Source organism: Harpia harpyja, chromosome 11 (genome assembly GCF_026419915.1).
Source record: "Harpia harpyja isolate bHarHar1 chromosome 11, bHarHar1 primary haplotype, whole genome shotgun sequence".
In the NCBI taxonomy this organism is placed as follows: Eukaryota; Metazoa; Chordata; class Aves; order Accipitriformes; family Accipitridae; genus Harpia; species Harpia harpyja.
This window is the reverse complement of record NC_068950.1, coordinates 43,802,884-43,827,010: the sequence shown is the minus strand read 5'-3', so window position 1 is coordinate 43,827,010 and position 24,127 is coordinate 43,802,884. Positions and strand designations below refer to the sequence as shown.

General features: G+C 42.6%; 1 protein-coding gene across 5 annotated transcripts in view; it reads left to right on the top strand.

Moving 5' to 3' along the window:
- Positions 1 to 24,127, top strand: part of JAK1 (Janus kinase 1) — a 63,999-nt gene that overhangs the window by 10,833 nt on the left and 29,039 nt on the right. For 2 of the 5 annotated variants that reach the window (XM_052800382.1, XM_052800378.1), the window contains exons 2-3: positions 21,857 to 21,936; positions 22,792 to 22,990. In XM_052800382.1, coding sequence (XP_052656342.1) covers positions 21,931 to 21,936; positions 22,792 to 22,990 — 205 coding nt within the window. In that variant the 5' untranslated portion in view covers positions 21,857 to 21,930. Of the gene's footprint in view, positions 1 to 3,679; positions 3,813 to 21,856; positions 21,937 to 22,791; positions 22,991 to 24,127 lie in introns of those variants that run through there. The other 3 variants (XM_052800380.1, XM_052800381.1, XM_052800379.1) reach the window with 3 other exon arrangements.

The window sequence follows — 24,127 nt, the reverse complement described above, 5'->3', positions numbered from 1 at the left end:
TTGCATTCTTGCTATGATTGATAACGAAATAGTGGCACTCAGATTTCTCTCTCTTTGCAGATGTTAGGAATTGAATTCTACTCTTGCTGATTTTGTGGAAAAGGCTTGTGGCCTTTTTGCTTAAATTCAGGTGAATTTGCTCATGAGAGTGTTTTCTGCATGTCTTGTTCCACTAGACTTTCAGATTTTCAAAACAGATTAAGAGATTAATTGTGCACTGAACACTGGAGCGGAGGGAAAAAAGGCTATGGGTTCTTGTTGGAACCCAATGGATACTGAGAGTGAGCTTTCTGGTGGCTTGGTAAGAAGAGATAAAATGAGAAGTTTAGGTTCTCATAACTGTAGGTGTTGTGCATTTAAAAAAAAAAAAAAAATTGTGCATGAGCCCTTTTGACAAGCATTATCGAGAACCTCTTCTTCTGCTCCAGAACCTGTGGTTTGAGAGGAGTGGAGTGGCGTGGAGTGGAACGGACTTGGTATGAACATCCTTGTTCCACGTGGGTGAAGATCCTGCCAGAGCAGAAACTGTTAAATATATCTCCAAAGATGATCTCCCACCCTGAGTGCTGGCATAAGACACATTTTGGAGTGGAAAGGAGAAATTGTGGGGAGTGCTGAAATCCCCTCTTCCCCCCTGCTTTATGCCTCAGAAGTCTGTGAGGATGGAGTACTGCTGTAGGATTATCAGCTGGGTTTGAGTGGGATCTGTGTAATCCTCAGGACGCTTGAGAAGTGGTGCCAGGAGCTTCCACCACGGCGTTCAGGGAGATACAAAGGTGATGTCCGCTGGGTGGGTTGTTGTGTATTGTGGTGGTAGTCATCGTGATGCACAGACATGGAAGTGACAAGTTCTGCACTGCCGACTTGTTTAATGTCTATAGACCGGCAGCACCCTGGGGTTTTCTGAGCTTATTTCCCCTTAAGAATGAGGGAAATAATTTTTTTTTTTTTCTATTTGCATGGAAAGATAGCATCTAGAATGGTATAGAGAAGCGCAATAGCCCGTTTTTAACTGCAAATAACCTTGCATATTAAAGGTAACCACTGCATATACACAGAATTCGCGTACATAAAAGGAAATGTAGCTTTGTAATTTCTGGTTAAGTACGATTTATGTGCTTTTAGCCATTTGAGAAAATGAACCGGTTGTACTTCGCGACATAGAAGTAAACACCAAGGCAGAAATGCAGCTTGGTTACAGCCAGATTTCTAGCTTGTAAGACACAGGGAAAGATTTTGATTAGTTGTTTGAAAACCAGGGTATTTCCTCTCTGTGAAGTTCATATGATAATTCTCAGATTGCTTAAGAAAATTGCTGGAGGGCTGATACATGCAAGTTACTACAGGAATTACAGATAATTTTTTCTAAAAAAAATATATAAATTTGTAGAGATCACTTGTAAATAATTTCTGTGAGTTTTCTCTGAAGTCTCTAGTTAACCTTTCAATACGGAGATCTGCTTCATGTAACTAATATTTGTTTCATGTTTACTAAAATACTATTTCAGTGTGTTAGGTTACAAATAAATTTTTTTTTGAGTGGTCTTTAAATTCTGAAACTAGTCAAGCATTATGATTCTTTTAATGTGTTGATGCATTTTGAGTCAGTTTTTCATGGGATAACAGCCTTCTGGCAATTACAGTGACTTAGGGCAGTGGTTTGGAGTGAAGCTTCTAGTCTCCCTAAAATCCACAGGCTTCTGTAAATGATGCAGAATGGCTGATGTGGTATCACTAGTTTTTGTAAGGGCTGAACGGTTTAAGATTGGGGATATTTGTATGTTAGAATAAACCAACCACGTAATGAAACTTGAAAGAGGTTTTGTTGTTAAGAATCCTGTGTGTTAACTTGCAATTAAATTTCTAAGTTGCTTTTAAGGTCAGAAAAAAGGAAGTACTTTTATGGTTAAGAGTATTTAAAGCTAAGGCTTAAGTAGCCATCTTGGACTGCTGAGCTAACAGGCTGTGTACTCGGCAGTTAGTGTACGCACGGTGCACCTTCTGGTTTTATTTTTCATTATTTTCTACAGAATTGCATGTGCTTTAACATACAGATTTGGTCCCCAAAGTTTTTTTCTTCTAAGTATTATTTGTAGGAAGTATTGCCCACTACAGTTAAATATTTATTGCCCAGAATAGCTGTGCTGTGGTATTTGCAAATTGTCTGGCTGCAGACCTGGAGCAAAGCATGAAGTGCCCAGCTGCTTTTTCAAAGTTCTTTTTCTCCAATAGTTCTTAGTTTTGAAATCCAGGCTTTGGAATTGTAATTGTAAAAACATCCAATTTCATCACAGTGTATAAAAACAGGGGAGAGGTGTGATTTAAAGTTCCTCAGACTTGCCTCTCTCCTTCTGTTCTTTTTTTCCTCTGTCTTTCCTAATTTCCTGGCGGTGGGGTTTCACGGGAGGACCTTCCTTTTCAGTTGTATTCACTCTTCTGTGTTTTCTCCTTCATAGAAGTACGAAAAGGAGTACACGGTGTGTGAAGCTACTGTCTCTGTTTAGTTCAAGTTAGAACCAAGTCTTTGTGGCGAATAATTGATTTTAAGTCTACCCTTCCCCCCTAAATTCAGAAGATTTTGTCTCTCATGGTCTCTTAGACACAAAATATATTGTTAGTTCTGGTATCAAGTTCAAAAGCGGAAATATGAAACCCCAATTCTAGAGCACAGTTCCTGTTTTTTCTGACTTGACAGTTTGAGCTCGGACTTTATTACTGCTGGTTTTTCTTAGTTTTGGAAGCAGGCAAGTGCTGTTTGATAGTTAAGCAAATGGGTCAGTCTGGGCATGATGTTTATCTATCCTCTCTCTCTTCTGAGTTAACGCTGAAAACATCCCCCAAACTAGTCATGTTGCGCTTTTCTTGGCAAAGAAGAGCAGGTGTTGATAATTTTTAAGGCTAGCACAACATAATACAGAGAAAAAGTTACTATTAATAATTCATGCATAAGGTACCTCATAGAGTAGTGCAAATATAGCACTCAGCAACTTGGGACTTCCATAAAATATGAAGTATTTTTTCTTAAAGGTTTCAGGATAGTGATTCTCCTCCTGCATTTTCTTTTCCCTTCATGTACAAAAAAGCCACTCAACCCCAAAAGAAACATACTGTTGTTATTTTGTCAATGAGAAGTGAAGATGTAATAAAAACTTGACATAACTTCTGAAGGCTATATATGCTGATTAACTCTATGATGTTGCTTTGCTACCACTCGCCCCGCTCTTCTTCCCTTTGTCATTTTCTTTATGCTCTCTTTTAAGGTGTGAGTGTGAAAATTAAGTTATTTGGGTTAGGGGATATTACTGCGAATTTGGCAAAGACTTTGGTATATATGATTTTTAAGCACATATATACATAAGCAGTCCTCCAGAACTATTTAAAATATACAGGATCACCTATTGCCACCTATAGTGTATATGTAGTATTAAACAGATTGTAATTGATATCTGATTAGCTTGATTAGTCTTGATTAAATTGTACATCTATTATAAAGGTTTTGTAATGGCTTTTCCATTCTCCTCTGTTTTGATCGTAAATGTACAGTTGAAGTACAAAAGTTACGAACTTAACTATGTGGAAATTCCCTGTATGTGACCACTAGTTCCTGTAAACTCCAGTAAATAAGACTAAGACTTCTTTTAGAAGGGTTTTTCTCTGATTTTTTTTTTTTTTTTTTTAGTGGTTTGAACAAAGTGTGGCAGAAATACTGCGTTCAGAAAGCCTGTCTACACAACTTGTGGATTTCTAGGAGGATGGTCTTGTTAGAGGGCGACTCAGTAACTTGGCGTGGTTGCAGCTAGGAGGGAGAGAGGGTAAGAAAGTATTTTCTGAAGCAAGATGCTTGGTAATTGCCTGTTGAACTTTTTGAGAGTGATTTAAGCGTGACAACTCCTTAATTTCTAGTCCTTTTTAATGTTGGCTTTCAGTCCTTTTGTAGCATAATCCTGTGAATTATTTACTTAGAAATGATCACTGAAGGTTGAAAGAACGTGTAGAAAATTCTGATGAAACTTTAGTGGTGAGCATTGACACACACGATCCCTCCATCCTGGAGGTCTCGAGATCAGCAGTGGTGTTGTCCACTATGTAAAGTAAGAGATGTTAGAGCCAGCACTGGGAAAGAAGATACAGCAGGAGGTACTCGGGGTGAGTCATACATGTTTGAGTCAGTGCTAAAAATGATTGAACAAGAGTGTCCCTGCGTAGCTATTTTTAATATTTGCTTACTCACATTTACTGTACTAAGCTCTTTACAGGAAAGGTAGTTAAAAGCTGTAGTAAGGTCTTAAAGCCACTTTTCATGGCAACAGCTTTATTGATTTCGAGTGATGTCTTCAGTCCTGCCTTTTCCGAGATTTTTAGGTCCTAGCATAATTCTTGTTCTGCTTGATCCTTCCAGAAGTACCGCAGTCCAGTATTCACAGCACTGCATCTCGACCTACACGGATAAATTGGCATCGAGGCTGGACCTTACAACCACATCAGCAGTGGCACAGCTGAAGTGGTGAGAAGGGGTGGTGACAGGTAGCTTGGTAGTACCTCGAGGTGCTTTTCTACCTCACCAGGTGGAAGTCTGTTTCATAAGGGACATGATTTAATATATTAAAAAAATATTTCCAGGTTTTAGCCTGGAAATGGCTTATACAAGTCACAGCTTTTCTGTTGTAAAACCCTTCTTGCAATGTACATAATCCTTAGGGTGCTGCCCTTCCCAGGCCAGCAGCACGTTCAGCTCGTGGAGCTCTGATGACCAGTAAAGTGCGGCCCTGACTCCCTTCTTTACATACATGGATATTCTCTTCCTCCCAGCTGTTGACAGCTGTATTTGCAGGAGGAAGAAGGTTAGGAGGTTGCTTGGGGTGCGCATGTGTGTCATGGAGTTCAGTGGTGGCTTCCTGTTTACTGCTGCTGACTGCGGATTTGGGCTCGGGCCAGAGAAGGTGCAAGAGTGTGGCTTGTGGATTCGCTGTTACACACGTCTGCCCCTGCCTCTCCCCCACCCTCCCCATCGCTTGGCAAGGTGTTGCAGAAATGACTGTAGCCACGGGTTGGGGTGTTTGCTGAGGAGCAGCAGTGGAATCAGTATGCTGGCTGGAGGTCGCTTTCTTTTCTTGCTGCTGAAAAAATTTACTGGTGCACAGCCAAGTTCCTTGAGCTTCGTGTTGGCATTGGAGCTGGGGAGGTTGGGGTCGCAGCTCTTCAGACCAGAGGCTCTTTGGTTGAGCGTGGATAAACTGGGCCTGCTCGAGCTGTTGAAGCTGAGACAACTTTTGTTATCAGCCTCTTGGGAAGAAAGGCTGACCTGTGGCATGTACAGCTAATATCTTGGGACTCATCAGTGGGGAGGAGCAAAGCAAGACCCAATGATTTGTCGGTATTGAATCACAGCAGCAGTGTAATGGTCCTGCATCCAAAGCTGCTGTTGTGAGAGAGGCATGAGAAGAAAGGGAGGGAGAACTGCAGCTGAGCAACGTCCATTGCTATGTGCTTCTGGAGAACTGAAATAAAATTATACCTGGACTGAAAAGCGAATTGGCCATAAACTTTTATGAAGCTGCTCTTGGCCAAAACTGGAAATTGAGAAACAGTGAGCTACTGTAAATTTTCATAATATAAAGACACTACTGGGAATGCAGATAGGCTCCTGAAAATGTAAACGGTTATGTATTTTTTACTTCGAACAGACGTTATAGTTGTGCTTTGAAGAGTGCCATTTGGTATTCTGAAATATAGAGTATATGTTACTCACACTTTTTTTTTCAGCTGTCATACATTGTATAAGACTCATAGGAGGATGATTTTGTTGTTAAAGGCAAGACCACCAAGTTACCAGGCAGCAAGTGCAGAAATAGGACAAGCAAATATTTTCTGAAAAGAGAAATCATTGAACTGTAAATAAACATGAGATGATTCAGCCCTACCAGAATTTTGTAGAAGAGTTAAGTTGGATTGATAAATGGGAAGAGGTGTAAGACTTTCTAGGCAGAAAAGTACTTAGACTGCCAGGTTGAAATTGTGTGGGTTGAGATTCTGTGCATTGCCACACCTCTATGTCAAATGCTGAGTGTAGTAGAGTCTGCCTGGGTATGGATGAGTGTAAAGGCCAGCTTTAGCCATTCTGGGACCAAACCATCAGTGATAGGATAATTGCGCAATCTACAGTACAAACTCTCAAATCTGTAACCCAAACGGGACTCCCTAAGAAAAGAAACAAAGTCCCTCTGCTCACCATTGTACACTAAAGCCACTGATGTGTCTTACTACCTTTGAACCACTGTTGGTTCAACTCTCAGAGGTAAACATGTAACATTTACTCCTATTTAGCTGGTTAGTTAAAAATAGCATATGTATTTGTCTAGGAGATTGAATGAATTGAGTGTAAATATTTAGTTTGCTTGACGCGGTGATACTGGGATATAGCTCATAGTTGACAAAAGACTCACACCAGCAATTCTCTTAATTGTAACAAGTACACCATGTCAAGCCAAAGCGTTCACAATCAAATTGGATAGCAGGAGTTCAGTAGAGAACTTGCTGAAAATAATTGTTAGGACTTCAGTTGGTTGAAAAAAATCCATAATTACTGATACTGTGTCTTGAAACACCGTGCTGCTTTGCTCAGATTATTAGTTCAGGTGTGTGCAAGCTGGGGAAATGCTTATGTCCTGTGTTAATAGGTGGTGGTGGAGGAGTGGATTGGATTCACGGGTTCCTTCTCAGCCTGGTGTTCCTGCCGAACAGGCTGCTTGTGGCAACGTCTGCCTGTGCTTAAACACTAAATTGTCAGTTACTTTAGTTGTCTCAGGAGAGAATACTGATACTAGAGAATATCAGGGTGTTCCTCTTTTTCAAGCAGAAAACAACTGTTAGATAGGACTTTTAACTGCAGCAGTTGGCAGCCTGGCCTTCATAACATCACAGCTATCCCATCTTCTGAAGTCCTGTAGGAGAATCAGTACAAAACCATGGAGGGTGTGTGCTGTCTTAGTATGCAGAGGGCATCTGAGATGTGACTGACACCATGTTTGCACTGAAAGGAGCAGCTGATGACTCTACGTGCACACGTGCGTGTGTGTGCACATCAGTGAAAAAGCAGCAAGCACCATCTGTAGGGTTGGATGCAGGAGGCCAAAACAGCGGAGGAGGAGCAGCTGACCCTGCTATTGGAGAGCCACCACAGTTCAGACTGCTTTTCAGTCACCAAAAGGAGGGGAGGCACAAGGATACTTGTTATTTGGCAGAGCTCAAGTTGTCTACTTAGACAACTTTCTAATAGCTTCATTTGGCTTTCACCAGTTGGCTTCCTTTGTTTCAAGTGACTTCTGCCAATTTACTTGTATTTGGTGATTTTTAGGAAGAAAAGAGCCTGCAGCTGTGAAAAATGATGATTTTTTTTTTTCCAGTCTTTGTCGCAGCTGCAATTGAAGAAAAAGGATTTAGGGTGAAATCTGTACCATGTCATTTCTTTATCACTTTACAGGTGATACTTAGGGTTTACCTCCTCTTTTTAAAGTAAGGTAGGCAATATAAGGATTCCTTAAAGCCTGAGAATATAAAAGTAATTGCAAGCAAACTGAAGTATATGCTGGGGGAGAGTCCGCTCATCCAGCTTTTGAATCTTCAATTTAAAGAGACAAGCTTAGATGCAGATGTCTGAGATCCCTTGTCAGTCAGAGGAAAGACTTGGAAACCTCATCTGACCTACTTCAGATTTCTGTTTCAGGATAAGATAAAATGCAGCTTGGACTTGATTGTCTAGATTGACAATGAGAGAAGCATACAGCGTCTAGCTCAAAGGCAGATGTCTGCATTTAGCCAGATGTACAGGAACAGGACAACGTGCAAGTATTGCCAGGGTAGCTTCTCAGCTCTGACTGGGAAACCTATTTTGAACACAGCTTCTTTCTTAACAAACCATTTACCTGAGGCCGAGGTGAGTAAAGGTAAGCGCAGACTCATTTTTCAGCTGTTACCCATACTGTTCATTTGTGGGAGAATAGGTGTAATCATGCTCAGCTTTTTGAAGAGAAAAGATGAGTGCCTACCCCATTGCTTTTCAGACAGAGACTAAAAATAAACCAGTTTCAAGTTTTATCACTATGATCCTTTTTCTCTAAAGGCCAGTTTATACACCATTCTGTGTACTCTTCTGTTTTACACACACTGGCAGCCACCACTGGCTGGTCTTTGGGATGCGTGAAACGAAGCATGAAAAGTCTTTGGTGGCAAGGCTGCAGCATGAAGCACAGCAGTCCTTGCAGGGACCTTGTGGATGAGCTGACCCGCTGGCTGCCCTGAGAAGCTCTGACCTTGGTGAAATGGTGAGGAGAGCAGAAAATAAGCCAAAAATAAATCCATAAAATGGACTGAATGGACTTAGAAGAGGGACTTCAGTGTTGTGTCTCATTTTGCTTCAGACAAGCCAATTAACTAGTCGCAGTTCCTTCCTCTGACTAATAGGGATAAATGTGTTTACAGCTAACCATTAATACAGGTGTACTCTGGTGATTAGTCAGTAATAAAAAATAATTGCTACGTGTGTTTATTCCAACAGATGGGCAGTAAAGAACTGTATTTCCCAGTCATATTAAAATTTATGTCTCAATGGCAGTAAATCTTTCTCATCACCAGTCATGCACATAGAAAAATACATGCAGGTATGAGCATGCCAGTGGAAACGCACTGCACTGTTGAGAAGTAGTTACTTAAATTAAAAGCTAAAAAATACAATTAGCTTCAAATAGCAATGTCAGAACTTGACTTTGTTTTTTCTTTCTGGGGACTGATCTTCCTTCTGGTCTCTGTCATGCTGGTGGGAGCCAGTAGGAAATGCCCTTTAAATGCATTTAATGGAGCAGTGCAGTGTGAGAAAGCAGTTGTCAGGCTGCTGGCACGGTGCTGCCTTGGCCCCCGCTGGCACCTCCTGAATGCCCATCCCTGGTGGAACCCCTTGAGTTCAGTTCAGTGAGATTTCTCTTGAGCCAAAGAAAAACCCACCAAAGGGTAGGTAGCTGAGCCAAATAGACCTCGTTAGTTTGTTTCAGCATGCACGGATAACAAAATACAGTGTCTGGAAAATGACATTAGGACTTGTTAGCTGAAATGATAAACTATCTGCAGAGACCATTCCTATTCTGAAGCCCACCCGCCCATATGTATGCTGACCTCTACATCAGCCTTTGCCTTTCAGAAGAGCAAATACAACATTTGAGCCACTTTGTGGTCCTCGCAGTTTGGTGAGCGGCTCCTCTGTGAGCACGCAGCCCTTGTCCCAGTGTACGGGTCCTGTCCCCAGGCATCATGTGTGGAGGCAGAGGTGGGACTTGTGGGAGGCCTCTTCTCTGGGTTAGCTTTTTAATGTGAAGTGCTAAGCTAGTTGCTCTCCTCCAGCTTTTTTAAACTTACAACATTTCTTCTATACAGAATGAACCAGTGTAGTTCAATAACTTTCCTTAGGAACTTTTTGAGTTGGAAAACTCCGTATTGTTCACTTTTCCTTGAACATGCCGCTGGTGCACCTATGCGGCTAAATCTAGATTTTTTTTTTTTTTTTCTTTTTGCCTTACTGTTTATTGGAGCTTTAATTAACCTGAATGCCTTCAGTTTTCAAGTAATAGCTCCTCCTTGCTACATCTACCACCATTAGAACATTTACCCTCAATTTTTCGACTGCTTTAGCGCTAGTGAGCACAGTAGTACACCTCTTATTTTCAGACGGTGTGACTGCCATTTGCTGTAGTGAGAATAATGAAGCCCAGTGTCTGAGAAAGCAAAAGCTTCTTCAAAGTACAGTGGTTAATAGGTATAATAAGACAAGATTGAAATGTTACCTTGACTAGCTCTCCTTCGTTAGTTTCCCAACAAATAGGTTTTAGTTGGAGGTCGGTGTATTTGATTTTCAAAGCTCTGGGTGGCTTTGGCATAGCTACTGTAGAGCTCATTTCTTTCTGTAAATTGGTCTCAGATGGCTGTGGCTTTCCATGGCAACACTTGCTAACTCTTTTGCAAGAGAACATCTGCATATGAAGGAGCAGTTTCCTCAGACTGAGGTACTGGTAGCTCACTGTCCAGGATGCTCTGGTGGCCTGCACGGTGTGGCCAGTGGGATGGGCAGGGAAAGCTGGAGTCACTCTGCTTACAGTCATGGAGAGGAGAGCTACAATCTGTTCTCAAATGTAGGTGGTGGTTTGCACGATGTAGCAGAAATCATAATGCAGCTTGTATGTGCCAGAGGAAGAGGTCATGCTGCTTTTTGGACTAGCGCTTCCAGCTTTCTAGACCTGGAAGTATAGTCTGGCATTGAGCTTTTTTTCATTTTGATGGTAGTAGGGCTTCACACTGTGGAGAAAGACCAGCTGCAGTCCCCCTTGAGTCCATCTCAGTGAAGGAATGCTGAGTGAGTGCTAGCAGTTAGTTGGTGTTGCCATATTCTTCCCTTATGTAGATACTGGGAGAAAGGAGGGGGAGAGAAAAAAACTGAAGCTAAGCTCTCTTTCTTCCTATTGCTGAGTTTTGCTCTGCCGGGTGGCATATTTTCCAGGAATTAGGTTCTGCCTGAAGGACAGAGGTGCCACCTAAAACTTCTTCATTGTTGATGATGCATGTTTTTCTGGGTTTCAGTAGTTGTGTTGGTTGCAGCACGGCCACAGGCTGATCTGTGCAGTTAGGTTGAGCTAACTGAAAGAAGGGTGTGCTCCTGCTAGAGGAGCTTGGTGAGAACAGGAGGAGGAAGAGGTTGGTGACTTTTGTTTGGTAGCTGTATGTAAGGCTGTACCTCAAAGTTTTTTGCCAAATTGGATTAACCTGGAGCCCTGTTGGGGTAAGATCAGAGGTGATATGTGCTCAGATCTCAAATCCCATTGAAATTTTTCTTGTTGCTCCATTCCTGTTCTGTTTTACCGTGCATGATGACCTTTACAGATGTTTTTGCTCTGTGACTTATTGGACCACACAGCTACGATTAGCACCTCCTCCGCTACCGGAGCACCTGCTGCTTTTCAGAGATTTCTGCACTTCAAATCTCAGCTTTTTACTTCATTGCGTCGGAACTATATATATATATAGTGCCTGACAGAAAGGGCTTTAGTTGAGACGCTATCTTTAACCCTGAGACTTTTTTTTGTACCATCAGGCCATACCTTCTCCAGCCAGAATTGCATGCAGTGTTCCAACTGGGGCTACCACCATTACAGCAGGGTGATTGTAACTTAATAAAAGATGAGCAGAGAACAAAGAGGGGTAAGAGACTTTAAAGATCAAATTTCTCTTGCTGTCAATAGCAAATCCCAAGTTTGCTATGAAATTCTATGGTTTTGCAACTATATTGTAGAAAGAGTGTTGGTTAAGGGCTGTCTTGGTGGCTTTCTCTGAACAAAAAGGCAAAGATAACTGGTAAAGTTTTGTTTGCTTTTGTTTATGACTTGTTTTAAATGGTGAGCCCTTAAGAGTGAACTTTAACAATATCTTCTCACCACATTAAAAAAAAAAAAGGCCAAACCATCAAAAAACACTTACCAAAGTGCAAAGCCACTACAGGAAGCACGTGACTACCAGAAATCTTCGTGAACAAAGCAATCTAGGGGATTCAAGTGTCTTGCCATATGCAGAGTAGATGTTGACCACATCGGTAGAACTCTTTAAGGCCTTTATAAGTGATTTAAGTCCTTATGGCAACAAGTTCGCGACACTTATTTTTAAACCAGGTAGAATGCAAATAGGTGCCAGTATTTCAGTTCATTCTTCTGAGGGCTGCTATGGTCAACTTGAGGTTGCTCTTCACCACCAGTAATTTCTGATCCTTGGGAGGTGCTGGCGTGCCAGCACTGCTTCTGGGCAGCTCAGCCCTGTGGCAGGATGATGCTGGGCAAGTTCCTCTTCTGGGGCAAAGAAATTTTGCTGTAGCAAAACCCGTTCCTTTTCTGAGGGCAGGTGACCTCCATGCATGTGGTGGCTGATGGCATAGGGGATGAGGAGGGAGCGTGGGGCTTGCTTGCAGTCCCTCTTTGCTGCCACCATCATAACGTGCAGCCTGTGCAGTTAGTGCTGCCCAGCTCCGGGGAGGAGGAAGCAGGTGGTGGAGAGAGCTGGAACTCGAGAATTGGGCCCGTGTGAACCTCATGAGGTTCAGCAAGGCCAAGTGCAGTCCTGCATCTGGGTTGGGGCAACGACACCCTGGTAGCAATACAGGCTGGGGGATGAAGAGATTGAGAGCAGCTCTGCTGAGAAGGACTTGGGGGTACTGTTGGATGAAAAGCTGGACATGAGCTGACAATGTGTGCTCGCAGCCCGCAAAGCCAGCCGTATCCTGGGCTGCATCAAAAGAAGCGTGGCCAGCAGGTCAAGGGAGGTGATTCTGCCCCTCTGCTCTGCTCTTGTGAGACCCCACCTGCAGTACTGCGTCTGGCTTTGGGGCATTCAGCTCTGGAGCCCTCGGCACAGGAAAGACACGGACCTGTTGGAGTGGGTCCAGAGGAGGGCCACAAAAACGATCAGAGGGATGGAACACCTCTCCAATGAAGAAAGGCTGAAACAGTTGGGATTATTCAGCCTGGAGAGGAGAAGGCTCCAGGGACACCTTATTGCAGCCTTCCAGTACTTAAAGGGGGCTTATAAGAAAGATGGGGACAAACCTGTTAGCAGGGCCTGTTGTGATAGGACAAGGGGTAATGGTTTTAAACTAAAAGAGGGTAGATTTAGAGTAGATACAATAAAGAAATGTTTTACAATGAGGGTGGTGAAACACTGGAACAGTAAGGTGGTAGATGCCCCGTCCCTGGAAGTGTTCCAGGTCAGGTCGGACGGGGCTCTGAGCAACCTGATCTAGTTGAAGATGTCCCTGCTCATTGCAGGGGGGCTGGACTAAATGACCTTTAAAGGTCCGTTCCCACCCAAACTATTCTATGATTCTATACGAGTCTCTGTTTTGTGATACAATTTGAAAATGAAAAAGGTTAAGAACATCTGTAGCTGCTCTCAAGGAAGTGGCTACAAGGCTGAACACGAGGGAAATGACCGTGTGTGGTTACTGTGTTGGGAACTTTGCTAGAGTGGTCTGTGAACAGCCGATGAGTCCTGGAGGAGGGGAGCTTTGCAGTAGCTCTGTGGTCACCAAGAAGCCCCAGCCCCTTTGCACGTTTTACATACTCTCGAACTAGAAGGCTGTAGCGTGTGAAGTCCGCCTACTCAGGCCATTGGTATTTGGAGGAACTATTGCTTCTCATTCTACCTCTCGTGTTAGAGGCTGCGGAGTGGGACATGAGAGACGCCGGCTAGTTACCAATGCTGGCACTGATTTCCTGGGTAAGTGGGCAAGTCATTTAACTTCTCCTTCTCTACTCATTTGCAGAAGAGACGTGCTGATAATGTTTCTTGTGGTGTCTCACTAGTCTTGACTTTGCTAGACATCAGCTGTTTGTTTGTTTTGGTTTGTTTCTTGCTAAAGATCTAAGACATGATCGGAAATCCGGCTGCTGTCATAATAAATCTAAGCTTGCTTTTTCCTTAAAAGCAACTAAAATGTAGGATTGCCTTGTTGAGGAGCACCAGTGGAGATGATCATTGTACCTGAAGGGATGTATCTTCTCAGTATTGTGCTAAAGGTGATGTAGCGGTTTTGCAAGAAAAACACCCCCCTCCCAGGTACACTCTTAGTCTAAGTAATTACCCAGCAGAGCAGGGCTGAGCGTGGAACAGTGCGGTGCCAGGATGGCCCGTCTAGGACCTCGGGTTCATCTCTTCTCCACATGCATAGACTGCTGAGGAAATTAAATCAGTTAAGTGAGTAAGGTGGAGATGGGATGGACTGTGGTGTATAAAACATTTGGCTTATGAGGAGAACTTGGAGGAGAGCCTGTAGATGCATAGTGAGTCCCCAGACATTAGGTTTCTTCATCAAACATTTCAGCATGGTGACATCTCTGAGATTTTAAGGCTCAGGAGAGCAGGACGAAGTGACCTCTCTTGCTCCAGTCTGGTTAAACAGGGGAGTTGTTCTGCAATTACAGACCTTCGTCTGGAAGATGTGGACAACGAAAGTGCTTTGTCTCCTTCCTGGTGGATTTTCCTGTTTAGGAGAACTGCTGGTAGTCCCTAAATATTCAGGGAGCAAAGGGACCTTGAATTACTAGGTCATTTTGTGGAGAAGAAAAAAAGTAGGTGTTGAAGGTTTGTAGAAGTCCTATCACATTGTTGGACAATGAATGCCCCTTGTGCTCCTAAACCCCAGCACGATCCTGGCCGGATGGCTGCTCTTGCCACGTACATGCACGGCACAGCGAGTTGTGTGATGACGTTAGCCCGCTGTAGTCTTCCAGTCAGCAGAGAACGTCGCATGTGTTGTAGTGGTTTTTCTTCTTTCTATGTTTGTTTCTACCCCTGCCTTTCTGATGGATCTGTGCAATGACTACGGCGTGTTTTCCTCCCTTGGAAAAGGCAGAGCCTCTCCCTGGGCTTCAGCACCTCCTCGTAGACTTAAGTGCTGTGCTGACTTCTGGCTTGGGCATACAACCAAAGACTCTTGAGTTGAAAGAGTTACCGTGCATTAGCGGAGCTGATGTACGTGACCCTGTGTTCACTCTGCGTGCCCCAATTGTGGAGCACATTATAGTAGCTTTCACCGAAGTTTCAGCTTTTAACTGGGGCACGAAGAGCACATGCTTAGTCTTGCCACATCCAGTTCTAGTAACCTGATGAGGATCACTTGCCAGGTAAGCCCAGAAAGAATAAGCTTTGCATACGTTTAACACTTTCTCTTCCAAGAAAATGTGGATTTGGAGGTCTTCTCCACACCAACTGATTTTCCTGAAAGTTTTTCCACGCATCTGAACTGAACTTCAGGAAACCCCTTAAATCAGTGCAGTGCCACCAGGAAGAGGCCGCGTTTCCTGAAGATCTGCTTCATTGCTGGGAAGATGACGTGGCTCTTTGCCAGTGAACTTCCATCACATCTGAAAGGTGCAAACTGCTAGCTGCGTGCTAGCGCAGAGACAGAGTGGGAATGTAGGTGAGCGGCGTGGAGGAGAACATAAAGGAAGGAAAAGGATCATTAATGCTGTGTCCCAAGCAGGAATAAAAACAGATTGTCCATGCAAATCTCTTTAAGGCTGGAATCCCCCTTCAGTCCCGTTAGCATCAGTCTTAGTAATAAGGATCTTTTTTTAGATAGTTGGCTTGTGGGGAAAAAAAAAAAAAAAAGAAAAGAACTTTCATCTAGTTTGCATGTAATAGGTTTTGGAGCATTGGCTACATGGTAATTACATAAAAATCATGTCATTGTTTGGTAGGTTTCCATGATGGCTTGAAACTTGGTACATGAATATGTTTACCTCCAAGGAAATTGATACTTCTTTAGCTGAAAAGTGGTTAATATTGACTGTACAAGGATATAGTAACAGATTGTAAGCTTCGCAAGAATTGTATCTTTTAAAGTTGTTACACCAGAAATTGTCAATGAGAAAGGATCAAGTACACATTTATAGTTTAGAAGCAAGCTATAAAAATTGTTGGTCACTATTCCTCTCATAGAAGCCCAATCTGTATCCAAAGGAACATCAGGCTGGAAAGATCAAGTAATACAGAGGAGAATGTGACTCTGTGCATGTGCTCATGCGTCTGCAACAGCCGTTGCAGACGGGACAATAAAGGTGGTAAATTAACACGCAGTTTTCTGAGCGAGCTGAAAAACTTCTTCCCACATAGGTGACACGTCACAAAATTCAGAGAAGTAGCTGAAATTGCGTTGGAAAAGCACAGGAAACAAGCACGGTTAGTTCTCATAGTGCGACAGTGAATTGAGTGGGTTCGTAAAGTGTTGGGTCTCGTCTGAAGCAGTCAGTAAGGGGATGCAACAGGAGTCTGCCTCCTCTGCTTTTCAGAGTTAGATTGCTAAAAATGGAAATATATAACATCTGTTAGTAAAAGTGTGTGAATAATGAAGACTGGCTCACATACCTGATCGTATGCACCCTGTTTTTCAGTTCTTAAGCACTTTGCTGCACATTAACTATTTTTGCTGAAAATTTCCGTTATATGTGCGCTCAGCCTGATTTTTAAAACAAAGTTTTACAACATAGATCAGTCATATCGCAGTATGAATACTATAGAAAAACCCAAGGGGAATTAGTAATTCTAGTTTTGGGGCAGAGGTAAACAGCATGTGGTGAGATCACTGAATAAATGAATAAAATAAATTAAATACTGAATTGCACATTCAGTGATAGAGGCCTGTGGAAAAAAATAGCATGTGATCACATACATAAAGATGATGAAATATTGCATGTGCACAGAAAGGACCGAAATACAGTTAAAAAGGCAACCTCATTCTGTCCTGTAGCATTTTGGTTCTTGAATTTCCAAATACAATATTTTAAAAGCCTTTTTTCTTCCAGTGTGACTGGAAAGAAACATCCCCAGAAAAGAGCACGGATAGTAGTTACTATAGTTTATCTTAAATTATTTGTTATTAGCTAATGGGAGAGTTGAGAGCTGAGTTAGCGTAGCGAGCAGATCCACGGGTCAGAAGAAGACACGGGCATCATAGGCAGCAGGGAGGGTGGTGCTGAACCTTTTGCTGTCCCCAGACTTACTTGGACAAGAGTTTTAGACCTGAAGGAGCTCTGTATACGGTCATGTTCAACTTTAATGAAAAGTCTTTGACCTTTTTCTTTCCCGTGAGCTTTACTTAATCGAGGCTGGTCCAACCTTTGTCTACAGTGGTGGTGGTTGTTCCTTCCCAGGGCTGCTGTGGGAGGGTGGTCGGTCAGCGATGCGATGGCCCCTTCAGTGATTTGGGATTTTAATGTGCTGCTTCATCACCGTTTGCTCTCGTATTGTTACTGTCATTTTTTTCTTGTTAAAATTTATGAAGTTAAGTAGAGCGCCTCGGTTTATTTTAAATTAGTCTCAAATAGGTTATGCTAGATTAGGTGCATGTCCCATGTTGTACAGGCTGTGACAGGTTTCTTTACTAGTGTGTTGAAAAAATAATAACAATTGAGAACTTTTGGGCTGACATAAACTATGAGTACTACAAAAATGGCATGCCCTGCATGCTTAAGAAAAGCCTATCTGTTACTTTCTTAGCATAAGCAATCATAAACATCCCCTGGCTCTGTCCCTGTCATGAAACCAGAAACTGAATTGGCTGAGAGGGGAAAAAAAGAGGAAGAGCTTGCAAATGGTGCTTCAGAGTTCTGGTTTGGTCAGAGTTTACCTGGGATTTTCCTCTCCTCACATTTTAGGGACTTTTCCCCCCCCAAAGCAGATCTTTCATCTTTGCATTTTGCTTCCGTGATCTTTATTTATGGTAGAAGTGTGACCAGCACAGGGGTGGTGGTGTAGCAGGGCTGGCACGGGGGGGTCAGCAGCCGGCCAGAGTCTTGTTTTCCTGTCAGAACTCCCCAAAACAAGCAGGAAGCAAAACTTGCATTTTTAAATCCGAGCGGGTCTCAGTGCGCAGGTTTGCCTCAGGTTAAGCGTGGATGTGCGCTGGGACGCCGCTTCTCAAAACCTGTGCGGGTTTCGTGTTTTCCCTTTGCCCATTAAAATATTTTATGAATGGAAAATAAAGGGTGCTGGGTCCATGGGGTCCAGCTGGGCAGCACATGCAGGCAGCAGCTTTCAGGCAGCTGAGGGCATTTCTCTTGGCAGGCACGGCGGCTCTGCCATGCATCTCCTCTGTGTCACAGTGCGTCTCTTCTGGGAATTGCGGCAGCTCTGCCAGGAAAAATTTAAATGTGTCCCACTGAGAGCGAGAAAACTGTGTTGGGGTAAAAAACCCACAAATCCCTTGGCTGCTCAGATAAGGAGCCGAAGCAATGTGGCATCTATAGCCTTGTTTGAGCTCAGGTGAGAAGTTTTCTTAAAAATAGCCCAGTGGAGCTTGGAGGCAGCATCTGTTGTTGTCTGACGTCTTGAAGTATCTCCCAGCTGACGCTTTTATCCTCCGGTTCCTTATTGCAGCGAAGCTCTTTTTGCGTTTCGGGGTATTTTTGTTGAGGGGAGGCTCTCAGCAGGGCCAGGTGCAGATGTCTGGACTTTACAGGAGGCTTCGGAGCCAGGCGGGCTTGCCCAGGCTCCTCCTTCCACAGCAGTGGATTAACTTCTTCCTTCTGGTTCAAGGAGGATTTGCAAATAGTTTCTAAAGCATTTAATTTATGCCCCCGCATTTTCTTTCTTTGATTTTTGAGGAGTACAGAGGTGTGAAGGGGTTATTTAACAAACAATGTTGTACATTTGTCTTTTTTCCTTAGAAAAGCTGGGACTGTTGGGCATGAACCACTTTTACAAAGGGGATCTTGGCCATGGCAAGTTATAGGCGGGAACTTAAGTTTTTACCAAATATTTTTCTCTCCCAAATTTTCATTAAGTCTTAATAGTTTCATGGCCAAACCAGAAGCAAACTGATTTTGAACGACCCGCCTTTAGAATTCCGTCTCCCTGTTTTTTTAACTTTTCATCTTTCTGATACCAAAATTTTGTGAGCACTTCATCTGTGTATGAGAAAAAAAAATACTTTCTGTGGACCCAGATCTGTTTGTTGACCTCATCCAAAGAAACGAGGTGCAGGTTTTGGCAATTGTGGGTGCATGGTTTTGTTTTTGTGCCTGTGTGCACTCAGAATCACTAATTTCGCGGTTGTAACCCTAGCACGAAGGATGAATCGTTGTCCCCCTCTGCTGGTGGTGCACCGGGCTGGGGGTTTGCTCACCCTGCCAACTAGCTAACTTACTCTGCAACTGAAATACAGATTTTTAAGAAGGTGGCAGGTATGTGTGTATACATTGGTCAGAATTTTAAATCACCAGAGAAACCTTTTGCATTCGGAAGTGCTCAAAAGGCTGTAAGGCATGTGGAGTTAACAAGCAGAATCTTGAGATTGGGCCGTCCTACCTTCCCCTAAATATTTTGCAGCATGCATCACAAAAGACTCTGTCTACCATGAGAAACAGAAATTGGGCGATGAGAAAATGTGCTTTGAAAAAAGCAAATTCTGTCCTGTCAGTCAGACTCCCAGCAGAGACTGAGCGCATCCCCGTTGTCCTACGTCGTGTCCCCTGGAGTAGTGCTGCTCGAAGAGGATGGGTTAAGTGCTGAGAAGTGCTGAAAGAATGAGCAGGGGAAAGTGGAGCTTGTGGTGCAGGAAGAGACCAGTGGAGCATCGTGCAAGCAAGCAAAACGCAGTCTGAGAAAGGATACAGCTGGTATCTGTAAGTTGATTAGGGAAACATTCACAAGGGAGGGAGATAATCTGCAGAAGATACACAAAAAACAGTGGTCCACTGAGGCTCAGAAACCTTGTAAGCGGCAGAGGATAAAAATCCCCTTCAGATTTCTGAGATGAAGCATGAGGGGTGTGTAATGTGATGCCTAAGATTGCGAGAGACCTAATGTAATGGCCACGGGGAGCTCTGAGTCACGCACATGGGACTGGGGTGAGCCTCGCACGGGGGACGGTCGCACGCCTGCCGGTACGTGCCTGCAGGCAGCAGGGTCTAGAGGAGCACAGGGCTGCCGTAATGCTGCCCTGGCTGGCACCGGGTGCCATGACCTGTACGTATGATAATGTTACTGTGTAGGACTGGTAAAAGATGCTACTGCTGAGACAGAGCAGGAATTTGTCTTGTTCGAAGGAGACTTTTTTGGAAGATTAAGATGCATTTTTAAAAAGGTGAATTCCTGACGTTTAGCATGGGAATATCTGGAAAACTTGTTAGTAAATAGCAAGTTAGAGATTGGATGTTGGTTGGTTTGGTTCATCCCCCAAAGCGTATTGTAAATGAAGCAGCACTTAAGGTTTTTTTTTGGATTCTGGGAATTGCTGCCGTGATTAGAAACAAGAGTACGAGCTATTAAGCAAAACCAAAGAACACTGTGTTGAAAAGCAACAATTTTGATTTATGAATCTCTGAGAAGGCAATGTTTTTTTTATTTCCTTTCACATTTTAAAACGTCTGGACAATCTTTTTAATATTATGCCTACACAGACATTAAAATATATCAAGTTTCGGTTATAAGATATGTCGTTTAAAAGGGAGTATTTTCAATTAGATTAAAGCTAATATCTTTAACCTTTTGCATTTAAATTTTATGGTGCTGTGCAGAAATAATTACTGGCTTGTCTACGTGTTCCAGTAATCATGCTCTCAATTACTTCTCCCCCATATTACTGCTGAGGGAATATGTCTGGAAACTCAAATTTAGCATTAAAGTGGCATGGATGGAAGGAACATGCAATTTAATTGTAAATGTGCGCTGGGCTGTTAAATGTTATTTTTTTGTATGATAGTATCACGTTTGCTGGGCACTTTCCAAGCACAAGGGAAGCTTGTGCGGCATTGTCAGACTTTCTCCAGACTAAGCCTAAGGCTTATAAAGCACTATTCATTGAAGTCTGCTATATCAGATTAAGGCCTAATGCTGTTGCAGCAAAAACAATACACATTTAGTTCAAGCACATTTTGGCAGAGATAGGGGAGAAGAGAAAAAGGAGGGATGGAGAATACAAATGGAGGAGTCTTTCAGCCTCAGATGAGTGATGGGTGATGTGTACCAAACCAGCAGTACTGTCATGTTTAGTTTAGACACGTTTTGTCACATTTAGTTTACTGTCACGCTTCATTAGCGACTACCCCAGGAGAAGCCGGTGGGACGCTTGGTTTCCCCTTGAGAGCATGGAGCCGTGGCTGATGGGCAGTGACGTGGGACCAGCGCCAGAGCATGGGAATCTCTCTGGAGATGCAGAATGGAGTCCCACATCCTCCTCCTCTTCAAGAAGTCTAGACTCCTTCCCCTTCTGGCTTATTCCCACGCCAGTGGGAGAGGAGCAGCCTGTCCACCTTTGGAAAGAAACATACACCCATGCCTTTCAAGCATGCCAGCATCATCTTTCACTGGTGCTCTTACCATCAGGACTGGGATCAGGGAGACGTCTTACCAATGCCCACTCTTTCCCCACCTGCTTCTTGAGTAGTCCTGTAGTGTCTCATTGATTTTACAGTCCTGGTATCAGACAATACTTTAAATAGAAGCACTGTCACACCTACATTAAAAAAAGATGGTATTGAAGTTTTCCCAGTTTGCTTCAGGTGGTAAGGATAGCCTCTGACTTTGGGTGGGAGTAGTTTTGCAAACCAGCCCCAGAATACTGACATGGTTTGTGGTGTTAGATAAGGCTTAAAAAAAAAAAAAGTAGGCTCTTGGAAGGTGCCTGTGCTGCTTGAAGGTACTGAGGGCATGGGCTGCACTCGTTGTGAACAAGGTTCCTCTAAGAGAAATATGACCCTTGCAATGATACTCCCTTGAGTAGCTTCCTTATTCTCTGCTGCCCACCCAAGGCTCTGCACCTTTCATAGAGCAAAGGAGAATAAAACAGAGAAAAATACCTGATAATCTGGAAGGGGAAGAAACAATAGACACTGGGGAAGAATTGGAATTAGCAATATGTAGTTAAAAATGTGAAGAACGAAGTGACTTCAAAAGCCATGAAGGAGATAAAGCAAAGAGCAGAATGCTCCTTTGGTGTCACAGCTATGGATTGCAATGAGTACAACACCAGACTGATGGCTGGTGCTCTGAAAATATGAAAAAACCCCAATGAATAACTGAGGCTTCTCCCCTGGTTTTTGTTCGCATCTCAGCCAGTGCACCGAAAGAGCCAAAAGAAATGAGTAGACTTACATAGACTCCTAGATGCTTGCTATGACTGTCTTTGGTTGAGACTAGATCCAAATCTCAATTATATTAATGGAAAGATTCCCTTGGATTGCAAGTGGCATTTTATCAGCCTGACCATATATTTTGTGCCTCAAACTGTACAAAGCCATTCCTGACAATTTTTTTTTTTTTTTTTTTTTGTCAGCCAGAGTCAAGTTGCTCTTGGAGAGCACGAAGATAATCCATTTCAATTGCATAGAGGATCAGACAGTCACATAAATGCAGGTGCGTTGGCTTTTGAGGTTTGTTTTTTGTTTGTTTGTTTTTCGGTGGGAGGATTAATTTCATAAACTATAGAATTGGTGGTTTGGGCTTTTGTTATTAATTGAGCTCAAGCTTAGTAAAACATGGAACGCAGACCCCATAATACCCGGAGTGTGTGTTCATCTGTTTCCTTTCGCCTCTTTCTACTTAAGCACTGGGTATAAAATGCAAAACGCATTTTCTTTTGAGTCAGAGCTGTCTTGTATGCATTCTTGGCAGTCTAAAAGCTATTGCATTAATCCTACTTAGTGCTACTCTTTCCTTCTGGAGAGAGAGAAGTAATAATAATAACTCTCCAATAAAGCTCATTTCACCATGACACATTAAGTATCAGGAGTTAAAAAGACAAAGGGTGAGAGGGGAGAAAACTGTCAGAAATATTTAGCTGTTAAGGAGACTGTAAAAATAGAAGCTAACTTTTTTTTTTTTAAGGAAATATAAATTGTACTGTTTATATTACCCAGCCTCAAGTATTGTTTTTCAGCCAGTTAGGTGCTTAAGGATGTGAAAGTTATTCCTGCTTTACAGTAAGAAGAGAAACCTTCTAGAATAGTTGTGGAACCACCAGAACAGAAGGGAATTATTTGGACCAGAGTTACCAGAAACAGAATAATCCTTGACATTTCTTTTTTCACTTTTTCCCTCATTTATGAGAAGTACTGATTTTGAATAATCAGATTCCCAATGTGAAGACTTTGAGAAATGCTGTGCCTAGCCCATCACAGTATGCAGTAGCCTCATTAAGCAGTGGATTTGTGTTCTGACAAATATTCAAACTCTTCACGCTTTCCTTAACTATTTTTCCTCCACTTTCAGTATCTAAACGTAAAAGAAGATTGCAAAGCCATGGCTTTCTGTGCAAAAATGAGGAGCACAAAGAAGAGCGAAGTAAACCTGGAAGCTCAGCATCAGGGTTTAGAAATACTTTTCTACCTGCAAGATAAAAATCCTATTTGTTACACCAGTGGCGAGTTTACCTCGGAGGAGCTGTGCATTGAAGCTGCACAGAGGTGTTGTGAGTATATGGATTTTATATAAGTTCTCAGTGGCAAGGCCCGACAGTATCGAAAGTGATGCATCCTTCTCTGCATGTAGTCAATGTTTGTAGAAGAAATATGCATGTTATGTAGTCTAGGATGGAAACTTTTGCCAAGGGTCTGTTTGGGCAGTTCTTAAACTGCTTGGTGTGGAAGAAATGGTGGGAGAGACTGTCTTGAGATTAGTCCAAAGTGATGATCTCCAACCCTGGCAGATACAGCTACTGATTTTTTTGATTTGAGTGTGATGATTAGGTTTCTTTGAAGAGAAGAGGAGATACCATATACAAATAAGTTAACACAAAGCTGGTTTTACCTCATATACTAGTTGGTAAGCCTGTCAGGATCTGTCCTGTGTTACAACACATTTTGGAGAGGGCTAATGAAAAAAAACCAAAACACAAAATCGCAAACCTATTTGTTACTTTTCCAGTTTTAGTTTTCTGTTACTTGACACTTTTTTGCAGAGAGTTATTCACCAGTTAAGATTACCTGAACTGGGCACAATTGCGGTAATGCATAAATGTATAATGAAGATTTCTTGCTTTGTCACTGTGGTCCTTGACTCAGCAAAATATTTGAATATGTGTAATTCTACTGGAATTAGTGGATTTAATCTATGTTTGAGGCTCATGAACCAGTATACTTTTATATTTACAATTCTAAGGTTCTTGCCCGCTCTGATCCCAATTTTGTGTTCCCCAGGCTTCATGGAACACTAAATATTATTCAGCTGATATGGGAGTGGTGAATCTGGCTGTAGTAAACAGGTGAACTGGGCATAAGTTTCCCTGCAGCTTTAAAATGTTTTCTTTTCCCATGTCATCTTGATTCTTGTAACATTGAGTACCCTTCAGTTCCTTTGCCTAATTGCCTCTCTTCTGTTGGAAAGGCAGGAATGATGGGAATCCGAAGGACAAACCTCATCAAATAAGTACTCACGTTGTTTTTGAATAATTTTAATGAATATGAGGAGTACTTAAAACCCACCTATTTATGGCAGCCTGTAAGAGCTGTGAACTGCTGCTGTTTGTATGGGTGTGAACCCACATAATGTGCAACTGCTCCCAGTAATTTCTGTTGGAAGTTTAAAACCTTTGAAGAAATGACTTCAA